Source organism: Colletotrichum costaricense (assembly GCF_030867565.1).
Source record: "Colletotrichum costaricense strain IMI 309622 chromosome Unknown Scaffold_10.1, whole genome shotgun sequence".
Classification (NCBI taxonomy): domain Eukaryota; kingdom Fungi; phylum Ascomycota; class Sordariomycetes; order Glomerellales; family Glomerellaceae; genus Colletotrichum; species Colletotrichum costaricense.
Genome location: NW_026848239.1, coordinates 1,927,814 through 1,947,091, shown reverse-complemented (window position 1 = coordinate 1,947,091; position 19,278 = coordinate 1,927,814). Strand labels below are relative to the sequence as shown.

The 19,278-nt window shown below is 41.0% G+C and overlaps 6 protein-coding genes across 6 annotated transcripts; 1 reads left to right on the top strand and 5 right to left on the bottom strand.

Annotated features, from left to right (window-relative positions):
- Positions 1 to 5,751: 5,751 nt before the first annotated feature.
- On the bottom strand, positions 5,752 to 6,258 carry CCOS01_10280 (uncharacterized protein; the record flags this gene model as incomplete). The annotated part of the gene is made up of 2 exons (XM_060458436.1): positions 5,752 to 6,027; positions 6,127 to 6,258. Coding segments are annotated over 2 exons (408 nt in total), but the record flags the coding sequence as incomplete, so codon positions are not given.
- Positions 6,259 to 7,857: 1,599 nt separating this feature from the next.
- CCOS01_10279 (uncharacterized protein) lies at positions 7,858 to 7,989 on the bottom strand (the record flags this gene model as incomplete). Its single annotated transcript, XM_060458435.1, has 1 exon — positions 7,858 to 7,989. One exon carries the CDS (start codon positions 7,987 to 7,989, stop codon positions 7,858 to 7,860), a length of 132 nt encoding a protein of 43 aa, XP_060311600.1.
- Positions 7,990 to 8,680: 691 nt separating this feature from the next.
- On the bottom strand, positions 8,681 to 9,557 carry CCOS01_10278 (uncharacterized protein; the record flags this gene model as incomplete). The annotated part of the gene is made up of 4 exons (XM_060458434.1): positions 8,681 to 8,708; positions 8,763 to 8,938; positions 8,995 to 9,407; positions 9,464 to 9,557. The coding sequence occupies 4 exons, from the start codon at positions 9,555 to 9,557 to the stop codon at positions 8,681 to 8,683; spliced, it is 711 nt and encodes a 236-aa protein (XP_060311599.1).
- Positions 9,558 to 11,015: 1,458 nt separating this feature from the next.
- CCOS01_10277 (longiborneol synthase) lies at positions 11,016 to 12,173 on the bottom strand (the record flags this gene model as incomplete). The annotated part of the gene is made up of 3 exons (XM_060458433.1): positions 11,016 to 11,262; positions 11,316 to 11,779; positions 11,856 to 12,173. The coding sequence occupies 3 exons, from the start codon at positions 12,171 to 12,173 to the stop codon at positions 11,016 to 11,018; spliced, it is 1,029 nt and encodes a 342-aa protein (XP_060311598.1).
- Positions 12,174 to 12,998: 825 nt separating this feature from the next.
- Positions 12,999 to 13,700, top strand: CCOS01_10276 (SAM-dependent methyltransferase; the record flags this gene model as incomplete). Its single annotated transcript, XM_060458432.1, has 1 exon — positions 12,999 to 13,700. The coding sequence occupies one exon, from the start codon at positions 12,999 to 13,001 to the stop codon at positions 13,698 to 13,700; it is 702 nt and encodes a 233-aa protein (XP_060311597.1).
- A 504-nt stretch (positions 13,701 to 14,204) lies between these two features.
- On the bottom strand, positions 14,205 to 18,448 carry CCOS01_10275 (AMP-binding enzyme; the record flags this gene model as incomplete). Its single annotated transcript, XM_060458431.1, has 5 exons — positions 14,205 to 15,698; positions 15,765 to 16,602; positions 16,689 to 16,778; positions 16,845 to 17,636; positions 17,697 to 18,448. 5 exons carry the CDS (start codon positions 18,446 to 18,448, stop codon positions 14,205 to 14,207), a joined length of 3,966 nt encoding a protein of 1,321 aa, XP_060311596.1.
- Positions 18,449 to 19,278: the final 830 nt, after the last annotated feature.

Here is a 19,278-nt window from a genome sequence, read left to right as displayed (position 1 = left end):
CGTTTAGAATTATTAAAAACAAAATTATAATTTTATTAATAATAAATACTTCTAAATAATACTTAAATATTATAATAATATTATAGGGCCTAATGGGCTTATCCCAACGCTTTTAGTATTTAGGGTATATTTAAAAAGGAATTAATATACGGGCGTCGTAAATTAATATACGGGCGTTACTCTTATACGGGCGTTACTATTTTACTTTTTAATTAGTCCAAAAAAATAATACCTCTTTATAAAAGCGGTAAGGGTAATTATATTAATATAGCTATTTTTACTATCCTCTCTAACCTAAGCTCTAGTTTAAAATTTCTAAAAATAAAAATACTACTATAACTTACGTACTCGTTTAGAACTACTATATTACCTATTTAAGATTTATAAATCTTAAATTAGCTAGTAATATAAGTTTTTATAAATCTTAAATAGATAAGGCTTTTTTTTACTATATACTTAAGATATATAAAAAGTAAATTATAGTAACGTCCGCTTAACTACCTCTTCTAACGTAGTTATAATAATTTATTATTATTATAAACTATTTCTTATTAGCTCCGTTTTTTTTAAATATTAAGCTATATTAGCCGTTTACTTATATAATTCTCTATTATCCTCCCCTTATTAAGAACGCTAAACTAGCTCTTTATTTATTACTAAAATAAGCTCGATATTTAACTTTAACTTAGTTAATTTATTTTTTTTATAAGCTTAGTTAGCGTTAACTTATTCTTATTTTTAAGTAAGTAGCCTCGCTTTTTATTATTTATACTTTAGCTATTATAAGTAGTACGGGCTTAACTAGCTAACTAGCCTTTTTTAAATAAGGCTAGTTATAATAGAATAGGCTATATTATATTTTTTAGCCTATTATAGAGGGATATAGTAATTTTAGGGTTAAGGATCTAGTAGTATAGATTTAAAAAAACGTTTTTCGAAAACGTTACTAAGGGTATATTTCTTATTTATTAAAAGTAGCTGAATTTAATATTTTAGAATAGATTTTATAATAGTATAAAATACTTAGCTTAATTAAAATAGTATAGTTTAAATTATAAGATCTAAGGGGGTTTAGAAATAGCTTTTTATTAAATAGTATTACTTTTTTTATAAGCCGGCCTTATATCCTAATTAAAATAAAATATTTTAAAAAAAGTATTATTTAAAGTTTGCCTAGGTACTTAAAATAAGTACTTATATACTCCCAGCCTATAAGTACCTCGTCCTTTATATAAGCTTAGTAAAAGCGTAGCTCTTAATTATTAATTATATTTTATATAACGTTAATAAGCTAATATAAGTAACTAAGATTATTTAAAAAATAAGTTTTAATATTATTATTACTTAACTTAGTACTAAAAATAATACGAGTACTAAAGTTTTAGTATTTTTAGATAAAATAACGGGCCTATTATGCTTTTAAAAATAAGTATATTACGTAGAGGTATTAGAGGATTAGGTATTAGTTATTAAACTTTTTATAGAGCTTAGTTTAGGCTTTTTTAAAAATATACTTAGTCTTAGCAAAAATAATAAGTTTTTATATTATAAGGACCTTATAATACGTATAAAGGGGGGGCTTATTAATAAGTATATTAATATAGGCCTTATTCTTATTACTTAGCGTAGCTATTATTTATATTAGTAGCTAATATCCCTCGTTATTAGACTTATTATTATTATTACTATAGTTATAGTCCTTAACTTACTTTTACTTAGCCCTAAGTATAATATTAGAGTTAATATAGTAAATATAGAGTTATTATTAAATATCTAAGAACTACTCGTTTAGTATAGCTTTTATTTACTTATCGTAGTTTATAATAATAATAATAGGGTAATAGACTAAGTATTAGTTTATAAGTTAGTAGATACTTACTAAGAAAAACTAAAAACCCTCTAGTTTTTTATTATTAATAAAGCCGAACGCGGTATTATAAATAGATTTAAAGTAGGTCTACTTAGTAACTTAGAAAAAAAGGAGCTTAAAGCGATTAGTATTATAAGTATTATTAAAGCTAATTATCTTAGGGAATCGCTTTTATATTTAAAAATAGTAAGGAAAGGTCTAGATAAGGTTAATAAGGTAGTTTAGCTCGTCGTTTACTTATTTTACTACGTATAGAATATCTCGCTTATTAAATAGCTTAATTAATACTATAATTAGTAAATATTTAGCTAGTTTTTCTTAGTTTATACGAGCCCTAGTATTATAAATATTTTATTATATAAATAAGGACTTTAGGAACTATTTTTAAATAATAATACGCATATCGTAAGCCCGAATCTTAACTCGTTAGTTTATAATTTTAATAATATTTTTAATTACCTTAATAAGCTTACGATATAAAGGGTATATAAAAGCTTTAAAGCTAGGGCTATAATTATATTATTTATACTAAGGGTTTAAATAATAATATAATAACTACTCATCTTTTTTTTAAGCCTTAGTAATAACTTATTATTTATAACCGTATTTATAAAACTTATGCTATTAAATATTAGTACTTTTTATAAGCCTAGGCTTATTAAACTAATTATATTAGAAAGTATATTAAATAATTCGGCCTCGAGCTTTATACTTATTCTACTTTATAATACTAAATTTATTAGCTCTTATAAAGTTATTAACTTAGTTAAAGAGGGTATTATAAGTTTATTTTAGATTATTAAGAATCGGTAAGTTTAGGATTTTAGTTATAAAAAGAGAGGAGGATCGGTTATTTAAAGTATAATAAGAAGTTATAGTTTAAAAAGACGCTTCGTTTTAAATAGAAAATAGCTATAGGGGTAAATAGAGTAATAAGTTAACTTAGGGACCTTATATTTATTATTATTAACGGATATATTCTTATTATTAAAATAGTATTATTATTAATTATTAATTAGTTTTAATAACCTATTTAATAAGCTAAAGAGTATTACTAAACTACTCTATTATAAAATAGGAAGGTTACTAAGACTATTCGTTAAGAGGGGAGGGGTTATATTTTAAAAAAAGTTATAAAAAGGTAATTCGCTAGGTTTTTATTATTTCCTTAGGGAAATAGTAAGTAAAGTATAATATAAGCTTTATATTAGGGTAATTATTTATAAAAGATTACGTATTTTATAATATACTAGTTAAGAACTTAATAATAAAATTACGCTATTTTTTAAAATTACTAATTTTATAAAATTAACTAACGCTAGGGTAGCTACTTTTTAAAAAAAAAAGATAATAATAATTAGCTAGATAATAATAAAAAGCCGTAATTAATTAATAATCGTTCTTATAAAGGGGGAAATCTCTTAGTAAGGGTATTACTTTAAAGTTAGCCTTAAAGAACGTTTTTAATTTTAATTATAAAAGCTATTATAAATAAATATTATAAATTAGATTTCGAAGCTTAATAATATAACTTAACTATAAAGGGAATAAAGGAATAAAAACTTAGGATACTTTATAAGTATCTAGTAAAATTTAACTATATTAATAATTTTTTTTTAAACTAATTAAAAAGTAAAATAGTAACGCCTATATAAGAGCGACGCCCGTATATTAATTTGCGACGCCCGTATATCAATTCCCTATAACTAACTACTTAGAATATTAATTACTATAATTAAACTATATTATATAAATCTTATTAAAATAATTTCTAATTTATAAAAAGAAAAGGAGCTAGGGGAAACTATATAACTTATAGTAGAGGTATAAGAAATTATCTTTAATAAAATTATTATAGTAATACTAATAAATAATAAAAAAGAGGAAATTATTAAAAAGGTATTAATATTACTAGCGAGACGTTATAAAAGATTACGATAATAAGCCCTAACGTAATAATTTATTACCAATAACGAGGTAATTAATACTTTTTATATAATAAAAAAAAGCCGATTTCGAGCTAGTAATTAAATTACGTAAAAAAAGTATAATTATAATTATTAAAAAGCTATATAAAGGATTAGATTTTATTAAAATAAATACTTTATATAATCGAAGGGTTTATTAATTTATCCTCTACGACCCTAAGAAATATTAAAATCTCTATATATTTAAATTATAAATAGTACGTAAAATTAAAAAAAAAGGAATATCCTAATTATATAAAGAATCTAGGTATATAATTTAAGAGTATAGCGACGTTAAAAAAGCGACGTTACTTACTTAATTACTTATAGTATAGTACTATAGCTAACGATTAATAATAGTACTAATAGTATTATTATAGAAGAAGGGATATAAAATTTAGAGCTATAATATTACTTAAGCCTATACTTAATTAACTATAGGGCTTATAAGGAAAATCCTAGCCTACTTACTAAAAGAAATAGCTAATAAGTACTTAAAAAGTACGATTATTAAAGTACTTAAATTACTATATAAACTTATAAAATCGGGTACTTATTAATAAGCTATATACTACGATTTTTATATTAATTAATTATTAATAGTTATATTTACGTACGACCCGTACTTATTAATCTTTAAATATAAAAATAAATAATTTAAAATTATTAAAATATAAACTAATAATATATTAGGCTTATTTAATATTAATTTTATAAAAAAAGAAAATAAAGAGCTCTAAAAAGCGGGCTTCGTAGCAAAGCTAAAAAAAGTCCTTATAATAAATAACTTATTAGTATTTAATAATAGGATTTTTATAATTAAAGGGAAAACCGTTATTTTTTAATAAAAGAGGTAGAGTAAAAAAATTAACCTCGTTAACCTAAACATAATCGATATTAAAAAGTAATATAAAGCTAAGCTCGTACGAGGGGTATATATTATAAGTATATATTAACCTAAAATAATTTTTAATTATATTAAAGTAGTATAAGTTATAAAGCTAAATAAATAAAATATTAAAGTACTTAATAAGCGGCTTAAGTAGTAATAAATAAATTTCGATCGAAGCCTCGTTTATTATTTAATTAACCTTATTATTAATAAGCTATACGTTTTTATTAATAAGTTATTTATAAATAATAATAACCTTATTTTATAATTAAAATATATTATTATCTTAACTAATAAAAGTATAAGTAAGAGCGAATTTATTATATATAATAATATAATTTACTACTTATTAACTAAAAGTAAATAAGTAATAAGAAGTATATTAGTATTAAAAATTTATAGTATAATTAATAGCGTTAACTTTACTTATATAATTTTAATAACGTTAAAGAGGATTATTAATTAACTTAACCTTTTACTAATCCCTATAGTTATTTATACTAATTCCTATTTACTATATAAATACCTCGTTAAATTAAGAATAAAAAAAAAGGCTTATAATTAATATTATAACCCTTAAATAATTATATAAAAAGCATAAGATCCTTAAGATCTATTAAATTAATAATAATAATAACTTTACTAACGCTTTTATAAAAATAGTACTTAATAAGGGGTTAAAGTAATTTATAAATAGTAAAAAAGTTAATATATAAATAGAGGGATAGGTTATATAACAAAAATAAAAAAAAAGGGGAAAAGGAGATAACTTAATAAACGGGCTTAAAATTAAATTATACCTCTAATTATAATAAATAAATTAATAAAAAAAAAAGAAAGTTAGTATTAGATTAAAAATCTAATTTAATTATAGTATATAGCTAACTACGTAGGGGCTAATTAAGGGGCCCTATTTATAATTATCGTAACTAGCCTAACTTATAGTTAGAACCTCCTTTTTATACTATATAGAAATTTATATAGTTTAATTAATCTCTTCGTTAACTTATAGTTCGAACTAATTACCCTATAATAAGGATATTAATAGGGTGAAAGGTTAATACCAAGGACCTTAGATAGAAATAGGTTAGTATTTGAAATATTTGTTTAGCAATTTTTCTAATTACCTCTGACTCTGGATGTTCATCTGCAAAGTCCATTGCCCAAATACCGGTCCCTGTACCAACATCAAGTACCCGACCGACCTTGATACTGGTGTTTTTCGCGTTCACTGGGGCACGTCCCAATTGGTTGTCGAAGGTGAGGATGAACATATTATGTTGAATATCTGTTAGACTATTAATGATTGCGAGTTGAAAATTCGTAAGCAAGCAAGACATCCATACCCAATCGTTCGTTTTCCCTGTCATCGTTGGGCATGAGATATTCTTGTCTACACTTAGCTTTTGCTCATTCAGAATGAGGAGAGATAACCTACTGCCATCTTTATAGCCATGGTATGTTCGCCCATTCTCTGTCCGATACTGGAGAACGGAGCTGGTCACACTGGTGCTTGATGATGCGACGCTCTAGATTTTGAAGTTCTTAGTAGAATGGCTCGTGGTTTTCCACCATTCGGTTGATAGAGGGAAGAAGGAAGGAACTAGCACTTACCTCGCCTCTGACAGAAAGGTCATCTCCGCTGAGCTTTTCAATGGACAAGTTCGTTAGGCAATGAAATCCAGTCAAAGGTGGTAAATAGTGTTGTTACCTCTTCAGCGTCTAGTGCTGGCGTGATTTGCGTTGTGACATTGTTTGCGTTGTGAGGTGAAGTGCCTCGGGACGCAGCCGATTTTGGGCTTTGCCCAGCGTTGCGTGTTTGGTCAATGTCGGACATGGTACACGACAACTAAAGGTTCAGTAAAATGACAAGTTTCTCCTCAGTTCGTCTAGGCGAAGTTGGGAGATGCGTAATTATGTACGGCTGCGTTTCCGCCTTCTTCAAGCTTTTGCATCAGATTGAACGCAGTGACCGGTCTCTGTTGGTTCTATCACTTGCAAACCCATCGTTGGATGGTAGGCTACCCCACACCTGCGATGTGATACTCACGCACGTCTGCGGCGACCATGCCGGAGATGGCGGTTGTACTTCCTGATGAAGAAAACTACCAGTACTCTTTCATTCCGGTTACATCTCGCGTGCAAACCTATTATATTGGAGCGGAAAGTGGGCAAATGATGCCTAGGCATGTGCCTCGTGTGGATTAGGCGGGCCAATACTGCTAAGTGGCACCCTGCGGCCCTTTCCATATGGGGCACGTAAATGCCCCGTAAGTAGAACGCATAACCGCTTACTATGAGAGCGTCTGGGTGCAAGGAGAGACTTCACACGCCTTGATATAGATAAATAAGAAGAATCGCTGATCCATCCTCACAACAATGAGAAACAATAAGGGCCTATGGTTCCCATGTCGAGAAGCGTTCTAGCCCCCACGCACTTTTCTGTCCATACATTTCAGAAACATCTCAAGAACCCCGTCTTTCGATGAATGACAAACATAATACCCTTCCATATATTCTTTGAACCGGTAGGGAACAACCTGAATGTACTTCTTCATGTCCCAACTAGGCTGAGCAACCAATTATCTACAGCAACTCAACGCGTGTATCAGTGAAGTGACTTCTCGACCCTGCATCTCGGCGAAGTCAAGTCGCAACGTAAGGATCCACAGCTAGATCATGACTTACGTGGACTGAACGACCCTCTTGGGGAATATTGTGTTGCCATGATATCGGATATTCAACATCTGAGGCCAAGACTTTTCCCTGACTCAATGATCCGGGGTCGCTGCCTCCGGCTTTCTTGCGTAGATCGACCAACTAGATCTCGTCAGTAGTCCGGCGTCAGCCGGGCTTGGTCATGTAAGCTTACATGGAGGAGTAGGAATGAACATTCGGGTTGTTAATTGCCTTCCGCACTTCCATACACAGCACTGTCACCTCTTGGGGTGTCCAGTTGTGTGCTCTTGTGAAGGGTGCCATGACAAAGCCTTCCAGACCAGCCGCAAAATTGTCGTAATTTCAGTACCCTATCTCACAATGTTTCTTATCTTTTGGCCAAGGATTACTTAGCCATTTGAATCTTTGAATGTGGACGTCTTTGAATCCTACTTCGACCAGAACATCTTTCAAACCTTTGATGTCTTGGAACGGTCTCCCCAAAGTTGCGGCAGCTTCTCCCCACAGGCGAACGACCTTATAGAGAACAGATTTTGGCTTGAGGGTGTCGTCATCACAGCCGGGATTGGGATTGATCTCATTAAGTTCCACGGTCTTGGGTTACTGCTGACATGTTTGAAAACGAGTTTGTAGCCTGTATTACAGATCATATGCTTGGCAAAGAATGAGAGACATTGAAGCAACCACGATACTACAGATCTAATCGCAATGATTTATCAGAATTTTGTGAATGCTTTGACTCATGTTACCCCTCTCCTCGGCCAGGGACAATCATGCATGTTGGTTCCGGCCGCATCTCCTAATGCGATTTTTGTGGGTTCCCCGCATAGAAAGATTATCATTTCCGGAGGTCCTATCGGATTGAAGTGGAATGACAGCCGGTGAACCCCTGATAAATATCAGGTGCATATCGTGTCATGCCGCGGCTGGTAATTGTCCTTTGTTAGTTTGGTTCAGGGCAAAACCCCTTCTCTGTTGGGAAGGAAATTCTCTCGACTTAGGCACTTCAATTGTCACAACATACTTTTTTCAAAATGAGGTGGATCATCCCGAAGGATTTTCTGCACTCCCAAGTCCAAACATTGCGGCTCGCGAGGCATAACGTCAATCTAATAAGGCCAGGACTTATGCCTCGACGGCTACCTACAGGGTACGTGACCCGAGCAAAGGGCACAACTCTCCATCCATCACTACACTGGGGGATTCTTCAAGCTTGTTCCAGATTCTTAGATTCTCCCATGAACATACTGTTGCGAAGTATTCCCCTGGCACCTAGTTGTAGCTCACATGAACATGGTCCCTGTCAAATTGATGAGCACGGATTTCTGGGTCTTCCTTCAGCACCTAAACTCACCAGTGATTCGCGGTAAAGTCACCGCGATCATCCATACTTCGCCAACTGGACCAAGACTTGACCGAGTCTTGAGAAGGATTCCAGATCTTCTGACCCCAAATAACGTACTTGAGGTCGAGCGTCTCACGGTTGTTCATAACCCACTCAGCAATCTCCTTGCCAGAGATAGTGGGGACCTGCAGAGGGATTAGTCGCGACGTTGAGGCAAATAATCAACGCGAGCTTGACTCACACCACCAGCATCAGAGCACATCATGTCTGTCGCTTTGCCGCAGCAGTGATCCGAGTCGCCAGGGCATGTGCAGTCGCGAGTGCAGTAGATTTGCCTTACCATCCCGGGAAATGCTGCGACAATCTTCTTTGCGCCGCTGACTGCAACCTGCTTACAGGCACCGACAGATGGAACAGTTGGGTCGCCGTAGACACCGAATCCGGTAGCAGTGGAGGAGCAGCATTTGAAGCCACTTGGTCCTGGACACTGATTGGAAGCAGATGTTCCTGCACAGTCGCTTGTCCAACGACAATTGCCCCCACTTCCGCAGGAAGCTTTGGTGCAGCACTTGATGTTGGAAGCATCGGCCGGACAAGCGCCGTCAATCGTTGTACCTCCGTTCGAAGAGCACGAACTTGTAGTTACGCAGACACCTGAGAGAAATATCAGTCAAAAGTCTTTCATCCAGGCAAAGGTGAAGTCATCATACCGGCTCTACCACCAGAGCCATAGCAGGGCTCATTGAGCGCCGCCAGTGCGACCTGCACTGAGATGGAGGAGACGAAGAGAGATTGGTATCTCATGATGAATTTGGAAAGAATCGACTCTGGGAGACTATGCTCTAGAAATGTTTTGTTGTGTTGCTGATTCTATCATGGCTGTCACAGACCGTGAAGCCCTGGGTTTATATACTTCGATATTGATACTTTTCTTGCTTCTTACAGCAGCTTTTTCCCTTCCATGAGTTTGCCCGAGCTTATGCGACACAGGACATCAGCAAGGCAGCCGTAGCTGAAGGTATGTGCACGCCATTGCAGCATCCCGAGCTGACCATGAAGCTTGGCACTCGTCACTGAGCCTTACATCTGATGGATTGAAAGCCGATATAACGCTCGTCTCATCGAGATGTGTCCATTTTTGGAACTACCTCTGACCTGTTTGGTGGCGTCTAGTCCGGGGTTCGCCTCGGATGATTAGTTCCAAATGATTAGCCATTCGCACTGTTGTTTCCCTGCAGGGATGCAGCGGGATGGCCCTATAGAGCTACCTTAGCGGCCGAAACTAAGGTCTCACTAGCCTATGATAATGGGGCAGAAACGAACATGAGACCAAACATTACCCATGGTGCTAAGGTAGGTGGAGGTCGATATGAAGGGCAAAGGCAGGATCTTGGACGTATAGATAGGCTGATCTTCATCAGGCCACACTCATCATAGTCAGCACGAATACTGCTCCCCGGCGTCGATGGCCAACTTGAGGAACAGAACTCGGTTGAGTCTGCGAAAATATCTTGAGGGCTGATTTGGTTCTTACTCTCCTTGGACTCCGTCTTTGCTGGCACTTCCAGTCTATCCAGACCCCATAGCGCAAAGTACGCACATAAGAAACAAGTCTTGAAATCCCTTGAAGATCCTGCAGATCTCGAGCCCTATGGGATGGCGTCATCTGTCACTTAGCTGGGGAAGCGAACTTGGCATTGTGAGACACTTTTATAAGACACTTTCTAAGCTGGTCCCTTGATTCGTCTTGGACCCTGTCGTGCCTGTCCCGGCACTCCTTGAAAGAAGCTACTCTAGCTGGTCAGACGGGGAGACAGATTCCCCGCTTCGTGGCGTCTATGTACCAATGTGCCATGCTGCCATGCCTTATTGAAATCTTCAGCTGGACACATGAAAAGCTTGATTATGACGTAGAACGAAGTAATCTGCAACCCTTCTAGAGACGGCGTGGAAGATGAAGACTTGGGGTTGTCTTAGCTTTACGGGAGTCGACACCTTCACTGTTCCATACCTCGCAGCTCAGAAGATGTTGTATGAGGATCCGAGGCTGTCACACTGTTAGTATCCCTTTCGCAGGGGCTGTGTTAGAAGAGTTTGCAACGGAGCAAAGCGTCTTGAGGTCGGTATCGAGATCAAACATCTAGTCACTTGGACGCGGTGGTAACACTGGATTTGGTCATCTAGGTGCGCGTGTTTGGTTCGTGCCCACTTTTCATCACGGGAGGGAAGCAACGTCCTATGATGGAAAGAGAGAAACTATTTCTACAATGTTATTTCTGAAAGGTAGTATCGACGGGTATTGAAGTGCATCGCTATATATCCCATTGCATAGGCATGCCACAACTCATCATAAGGACGACTATCCCTCAAGATTGCTTCGGTTCGGCTGTAAGCAAGCGCACTTTCCGAAATCGCTGATTCTAGTACTTCGAGAGGACTACGACCGGAACTGAGTGCGCTCTTGTGTATGTAATTTCTGATCTCTCCGGCCTTCTCCTCCTTATAAAACCTGTGTTTCTCGAGTTAGCATTTGCTGCAGTGCGACTTGACAACATCACGTACGATAATATGTCGTTCGTTAAGTTGATAAACTTCCCCATCTCTGGCGCTGCCGGCATGAAGCGCGATATATCAGGGCACATGTCTCTGTAGAAGCAAAAGTATGTGTAAACTTCAGGAAGACCCTCCTTTTCCCGGAAATAGTAGGGCCAGCTGGGAGCCTCCATCGAAGGGACAATGGTCTGATAGTCTCGGCGAATCTCGATGGCGTTGGAGTTGACAAAAGCTAGCGCGGACAGTACGATCAGATTAGCAACAACGGGATCATAGTAGTCTATTGTCGACCTCAGGACGTCGGCAAAGCACTCTAGGACGTTGCAGGGCTGCGGATCTCCTCGTGAGAATCGTGACTGGAAGTTTGCCAAGTTTGGGCCTAGCTCGGCGTTGAGGTCATCAATGATGAATCCAAGCCAGGTGAAGAAGCCGATGTGAACCTGAATATCGAAAGGGTGAAGGGGGTACATCTCCTGCGCAGAACATTAGCTTGATTACCTTATGTTCCTCAGTTAGGCAGCGAAAATTTGTGACGTGTAATTAACATACCGCAGCTACAGCCAAGCCGGCCTCGAATCTCATCATCGAGCCATCGTCCCGATTGACGTGTACGCCCGCCTTGCGACCTCTCGAGAGAACGGCCTCTCGGAGGACGTCTTTACTCTGCTTCGCAGGTTGGGTGTAATTGATGCACTTGAGAAACGTCGGGATGAGACATGAGAGATGGTGCCGGAGCCCCTCCATGGCCGGCGTTACTATCAATGATTCTGTCATATCAACGTTTTCCACTTCAACAGTACTTGTCAACTCTCTCCAACAGGAACTCGAGCGGCAAACGCTGTCTTTAATCTCCATAGGTCCCCACATCGAAGACCGTTCCGTGTAAAAGGCTACATGTAGAAAGGCCGTACTATGAGACTGAGCTGAGATGCTAATCCGAACTGTCCGCAAGGTATCGAAACAAAAACGCAGCCCGCGGACTTAACCTAAAGGTGCAATTAAGTAGAGTTTCCGCGTCACCATTCGACAACCAGGCGGTGAGTAAATGAGTCATGGAAAGAGTGAGAATGGGACTCGGGAGTTCGGTGTCGTTTTGGGCCAGTTTCCATAAGCTGCATCTTGTCACACCGCACTACCCCTAGGCTGCACTTTGGAGAGTCCGGGCAGGGCTTCAACTGCTACTACTGGAGTTGTGGAAGTCTAATTGTACATAGGTTGCATTGGAGAGACGCGGAGGATTTCATGCTCGATATTCTCCTCCAAACAATGGATATGTTTGCCAGGTTCTGAACATATTGTCTCTATCCCATAGCTCCCAATCAATGTCTTCAGGAAGCTATGCACGATTCAGTTCTAACATCGACGGAGTAGTGCAGGTCGTACCGGCACTTGAACCCGAAGTGGAGACTAATAAACTCTAAATATATGAATACAAGATGCGAAAGAATAGGACGAATCGTTGGACCCTTGACTTAGCGGAATACCCAGAGAACGACTCACTAGCGGTAGCAGGGCTTCAGTTGAAGTCGATGGGCGAATTTCGATATATTAAGCAATCTTCGACGATGAAGTCACTGTGTATGAGACTAGTCTGTCACCCTTCAGTTCTTCTATTCAACTTGTGAACCTCATAGCAGATCTTGTCTCGTATCCCATTATTCTGTCTCTTTCTGGACAAACAACCTCTTCAACATGTCGACCACAACCATTACTGCTACTCAGCAGGCGGATCGGAGCAGATTCAACTTCCAGCATCGATGGTTTGACAGGACGATCGAGCACTGGGAACAGCGCACCGGCTCTATCCGCAGTAAAAAGTTGAGGATTTTGGAAGTTGGCTCCTTCGAGGGCGGTTCCGCGACGTGGATCCTCGACAACCTCATGGATCACCCGGAGTCGACATTTATCGCCGTGGATACCTTCGGTGGAAGCATGGAGTTTCAGAATGACACATACAAAGAATTTGAGGCTTACGACATTCCCTCTTTGGAGAAGCGCTTCCGATCCAACGTCGCGAAATGCCGCCACGTCGACAAGCTTACCGTTATCAAACGGTCCAGCCTTGACGCTCTCCCAACACTGAAGCACCAAGGTGCTCGTTTTGACTTCATCTACATCGACGGATCTCACGTCGCTCTTGATGTCTTGCACGACGCTGTTCTCGCCTGGGGCATGCTCGAGGTTGGAGGCACCATTGTATTCGACGACTATACCTTGAACAGGTACAACGAGGAAAGCTACAACCCGCCTGCCGCAGTCGATTCTCTCATTCGATGCGCAGCTTTTGAAGCGCATGCCACCCAGGCAGGATCGCAGATGTGGGTCAACAAGGTGCCCCAGCTATTCCCGCCCACTCTTAACCCGGAGAGGGAGTTGATTGTTGAGGACGAGTGAGCGTCAACTTAAGAGAGATTCGGATGGAATCGAAGTAGAGTAGAAATACAGGGTCCCTCGTTAGTGGGGCTGAGATCGTTGAACCAATTAAAATGAAATGATACATTCGCATCATGCTGGGTAGAGCCAAGTAGAAAACATTGCAATACAATCCAAGAACCTCACAATCAACCCTGTCGTACGTTAGTTGCTACTCCGTTGTTACCATTAGTGGCCAAACCAATGGCTGTCCGGGGACAAATTCCAGGAGTCTCGCACTTGATGCCTTTCAGCAGCGTTAACACTTGATTGATCCTTGTTACCTGCTTCAGATGTTTCCTGTCGTTTGTGGCTAGGGACTTCATGCTCCAAAGGCCTGAATAAAGTACTGGCCGGCATGGCTTTTGTGCATCGACTTGACAAGTTCGACTCAGTTAACTCTTGCAGCGGCCCACAAATATGGATAATTGAAAACTAAACTTCAAGTGGATATTATCGTGTACATGGGTGATGACTCCCGACATTTCACTCAGGACCGAATGCGTTGTGAATGAGGAGCCCCTGGTTCTCCTTAGCCGACAACCATTGAGCCATTGCCTCTATTTCCCTGGCAAAAGAGGTCATACCGTCTCCAGAACTCCACTCAAGTCCAGCTCCCCTGAGATGCAAGAACACGGTGGTCATAGCACTCTCGTCTGCTGATCCACAGCCACGACTACTAGAGCCCGCAGAAACCACGAGTCCGACTCGTGGTTTTTGCACCGACTTCAACATGTCCATATTTTCGAAATGTGAGAGCCTTGCATCATCCGTGGAAGACCGCGACAGGGGCGCGCTCTCACCGAGTCCAGGGGCCCAGTTAAACATAAGTGAGCCGTGGACCAGAGGCAGTAGCGGCCAAGGCCTCTTCTCGGAGTTCGGGTCTTCGAGCTTGTCCATGATAGCTCGCCAAGGTGCGGACGCGTGTCTGGTCTGAAGTTCCTGCTCTCGCTGCATTCTACGCAGGAATTCGGAGACTGTTTCCGGCTCGCTGCCACATCTCGGTATCTCCACCACGTTACAAACTATTTGCACTGTAGGGCCTGCCACGTCGCCGGCCTCCCACCGCAGAGACCTGCCGTGTTCCTTGCCGCGGCGTGGCATATCGGTGTCCGTGACGGACTTGGGAAGAAAGGGGTTATAGTGTAATCTCGCGGCTTCGACACTGGAGAATACGGCTACCCTGAATTTGCGCCCTGTTGCGGCTTTCGTCGTTGTATAGCCACTTCGACTCGCGCTTGCCAACGCCAATGCGGCCTTGACGATGGTGGATGTGGATACGGTCATAGAACTTGGGGGGTTTGATCTAAGGGCTGACATCGTAAAGCTGTGCTGCACTTGATGGCTTTCTCGATAATGATCATCCAGTGAGACTTGCATCCAAGATGTCGGACTTGGCCACAATGCCCCAGCATCAACATGTTTGGCGAGAGAGGCAAGACGATCGACATGCCAATTCACAGCCGCCGTAGCCCGCGAAGAGCTGCGCAAAGCGTGACCTAAATCTAAATAGGGCTGGTAGTCCTTGTACTCTCGTAGTTGTGCTTGGATGCCGGCGGCAGTCAAACCGCCTGAAGCAGCCATCGATACGGATCGGTCGAGGTCGTCGTAGAATAACTGCCCTGCGGAATGATCACTGATGGAGTGATTGGCGGATGTCACCATCGCCGCAGTGCCGGTTTCTTCTACGTCGAAGAGCATGACTCGATAAAGCGGCCCAGGGAACGTGTTCTGTTGCGGTGCTGGAAATCGATGGGCCTCAGCAGTATTTCCGAGCGCGATATCCTCAAGATCTTTCAAGCAGCGTACGACACCGCCGTCTTGGATGGCCAAGTCGAGGTACTTTGCCGAAGGGCGCATGATGACGTGGAATGCGTCCTTTGTCTTAGTATTAACACCGCGCCAGTCCGCAGACCAGACCATGAACGAGCACATGATGGGTTGATTGAGCAACGCCGCTTCTACGGCAATGCGAAGTTCCTAAGTGACAAACGTTCTATCAGTGTCCTGAAAACTATGTGTAAGAAATAGATTGTGACTACGTACCTTTTTAGTGGTCTTTATCTTGGTACTGATGGCCATGTTGAAGTTGATGGTATCATAGAAACCACACTGAGCCTGCACGGCATTTGAGTCATACGCAGGACAGATGTTCTCAACATCTTCCCACCCAAAACCGCATGGCGAAATGGATTCCAGAACCCGATTTTTAATCCATTCGTAAAGTGTCGCTTCGGGTGCGATATCCACCAAGTCTTCTACTGAAATAGGTCTTCGTGTTGCAATTCTGTCATTGGCGGCCGCCATCTTTCTATCCTGTTTGCCGAGATGCGCTACACTGGTGTCTGTGATCGTTGACTTTGTTTTATCGTCGGCTGACAGGCGGCGCAAAAGTTCAATCTGCTCCGCAACAGTCGATGCTTGAGCCATGGCTGCCAATGGTAGCGCTATACCCGTTTGCTTTCTGATTTTGTCGCGGATGCGCATCATACTGATGCTGTCGATGTACTGCCCTAGGGGCATATTAACGTTCAGCTGGGATGTATGCCCTAGCCCGATTGCCGTCGCCCAGATGACTTTGACTTGCTCTTCGTCATGCTTTCCAAGCCTGGACAATGTACTGTATGCCCCTGAAGTAGCCTGCATGTCCAGATGGACTGCTACAGCCTGCTTCAGCTTGAACTTCTGGATCTTACCCGAGGTCGTTCGCGGAAAGTCTGTTAGGTCAAGATCCTTGAGATTGATAACCAGATCCGGGACATGCATCATGGTCATATTCTGCAGCACTGTTTCTCGAACTGCCCTTTCGACCGTAGCAGCCTGTCGATCACCTTTGATCACCACAGCGGGAACCTCTCCGGCGATGGTGTCCTTAATGCCGACACTGGAGAACGTCTTGCGTCAGCGCTTTCTGTGACTGTGACAACCAAGTAGGACTGAATTAGAAATGCCTAGAAGTTAATAACTTACACTTGTGGAATTAGAGGGCGGAGGACAGAGTTCTTCATGAGAACGGCCTCAATGGCGGCGGGGGAAATGTTTTCACCACCACGAATAATCCTGCGAAGCAACTGTTAGTCGAAACAAGACAGGCGAGGTGTGCAACGCCAATATAGTAGCACATACATGTCCTTGTAACGTCCGGTGATGAAGAGATCTCCGTTCTCGTCCATTCTTCCCATGTCTCCAGTCTGAAACCATACTCTGCTTGTCTCATTTTCAGTGTAAAATGCCTTCTGTTCTTTACACTGGATGTATCCAGACTGTCCTTCACGGTCTATCATAGGACCATATCCATGGATCTCTCCTATGACATTTCGTGGGACGACACAGCCTGTGACAGGATCTACGATTTTGATACCGTGACCCATCGGTGGCTTTCCCACAGACATCTCTTCATAACCGGACAAAGAAGTGTCGCGACCTGTGTTAGGAACGCTCACACTGCCAGTGCTGGTGAGTGCGCCTTCGGTGCAACCATAGGCGTTTTCGACAACTTTAGCTCCGAGAACAGTGGTTGTCGCAAGCACCTCCTGCCTGGTCAAAATCGTTCCGCCAAAGGTCACACTGATGAGTGATTCCAGTGGAGGCTGGTCCTTTCCCATGGCGGCAATCAAAGCGTGGATCAGAGTCGGAACCAACAGTGTGTGCGTGATCCGCTCTTGGCGAAAGGTGGATAGAAGTGCTTCCGGAGTCGAAAATGCCGGTCCGGGGAAGACCAGGGCGGCGCCACGGCCGTGTGCGGTTTGAATACAAGTCCAGCCGTTTCCATGATTGTTAGGGAGAATACTGCATACTCTCGAACCAACTTGTGGGAGAATATGAGACGGTGAAAGTAGTAGTCGGCTGTTCGTGTAAGTATTCAAGACCGTATGGCGGCAGAATAAGCCCTTTGGCGTGCTTGTTGAACCGCTGGTGCTACTCAAAAATTAGCATCAGCCAGATCTTGAAGCAGTCGGTAAATTTGGGTTAACATACAAGAGAACAATGCCAGCCTGTGCAGGATCCCTGATCTCAAGGCTAAGAGTTGAGTTCGAGCGGAACAAGTCATCTCTGTCAGTGCCGTCGACCGGTCTCATCAAATCATCAAGGCGAAGCCAGCCTTCTCTTGTCTCGGACCCCGAAGCCAATATCTTAACAACGTGGGGCCCAAGAATGTTGTTGTCAACATCCAGCTTGTCAATATCTCTGGCCACATCCGAGTTGGCAGCATAGATAAACCTCGGGCCACTGCTATCGGGGGCAAGACTCAAAGCAGTTCTGAGCATGTGAGCTGTCTCATCGCGATTCTTGAGTGCCAGGGGATTTAAAGGAGTCAAGGTGCAACCTGTTGCGACAGAAGCCCAAGCCGCAAGTACAAAGTCGGCACCATTTTGGAGAAATGTTACCACCGAAGTTCCAGGACCGAGTTCTTTCAGCAGACCAGCATCTGCAACTATAGAATACTTGGTCACCACGAGCTTGTGGATAGCTTGAGCGAGAATTTGAAAAGTCCAGCGAAGATACTGCGGGGATTCATTCTCGGAACTTGTGCCTTCAGAGCCAGACGGGCCAACACTGGAAAAGCCAAACAGATCATGAGGCTGATGAGAACACACCAAGGCCAATTCGTTTGGGTGACTGTCTATAGCCGAAAGTAAGCCATCCCAGGCGTCAGGAACTCCCGAAAGATCGAGAGGCGGACCGTCGGCTACGCTGAGATCAACTGAGGCTGACACTGGGGCAACCATGTTCAGTTTGCTGAAGTTCGGAAGTTATGCAAGTTGTGTTGTAATTTTGAAAAGTGAGTTCGCTGAGAGATTGAGGGATAATACTTACCACACCTATTACAAAACGTGAACTTTATGGCACAAGTGGCATGGGTGGCGTCGGTGACACCGGAGACACCGGTATATTCAGATTCCTTAGGATCAGTCCTCGTCCCATACGAGTGTCTCGCTCACCGCTCTATTCGTATCAGCAAGGCATGGAGTTCTTTGTATGATGAGTTGATTGGCCATGAGCACATACGAATAAATTGATTCTCGTTCACTGAGTCCTGACTCGACACTTTTCTGTCCCTGGTTCGTGATTCCGAACCCACAGTTGCCAGGAAGGCAAATCCCACACAGTAGAAACTTAAATTCGGTAATTGTGATATTTTATGGCATCGAAAGCACCCCTCCTTCTGCCCTGGATTACGAAAGTCAAAGATGGAAGCGCTTGCGACAATCCACATGGCCTGACATAGATCTCGGTCTAGCGTCATAGAGAGCGTGCCATTTCATCCACTCTGTCTGCCCCATTTCCTATTGTAAGGCATTAGCGAGATCACCCAAGTATTTTCCCAAAGTGAACCATTCAAATGGCGCCAAATCTCCCAGTGCCAATATTTCCCGTCCACTCCCTGCATACGCCAGAATAGGTGCTTTCCGGGCCATTCGCAGCAGCCCGTAGGAGATCTTAAATCGGGCGCTTTCTTCCAAAGAATGCATTGGTTTCCAGGATCTGGCATTTGCGCTTGATTATCTTCAGGCAAATCCTGCAATCTACGTGCACGTTTTTCACCCAGCAAGATCTC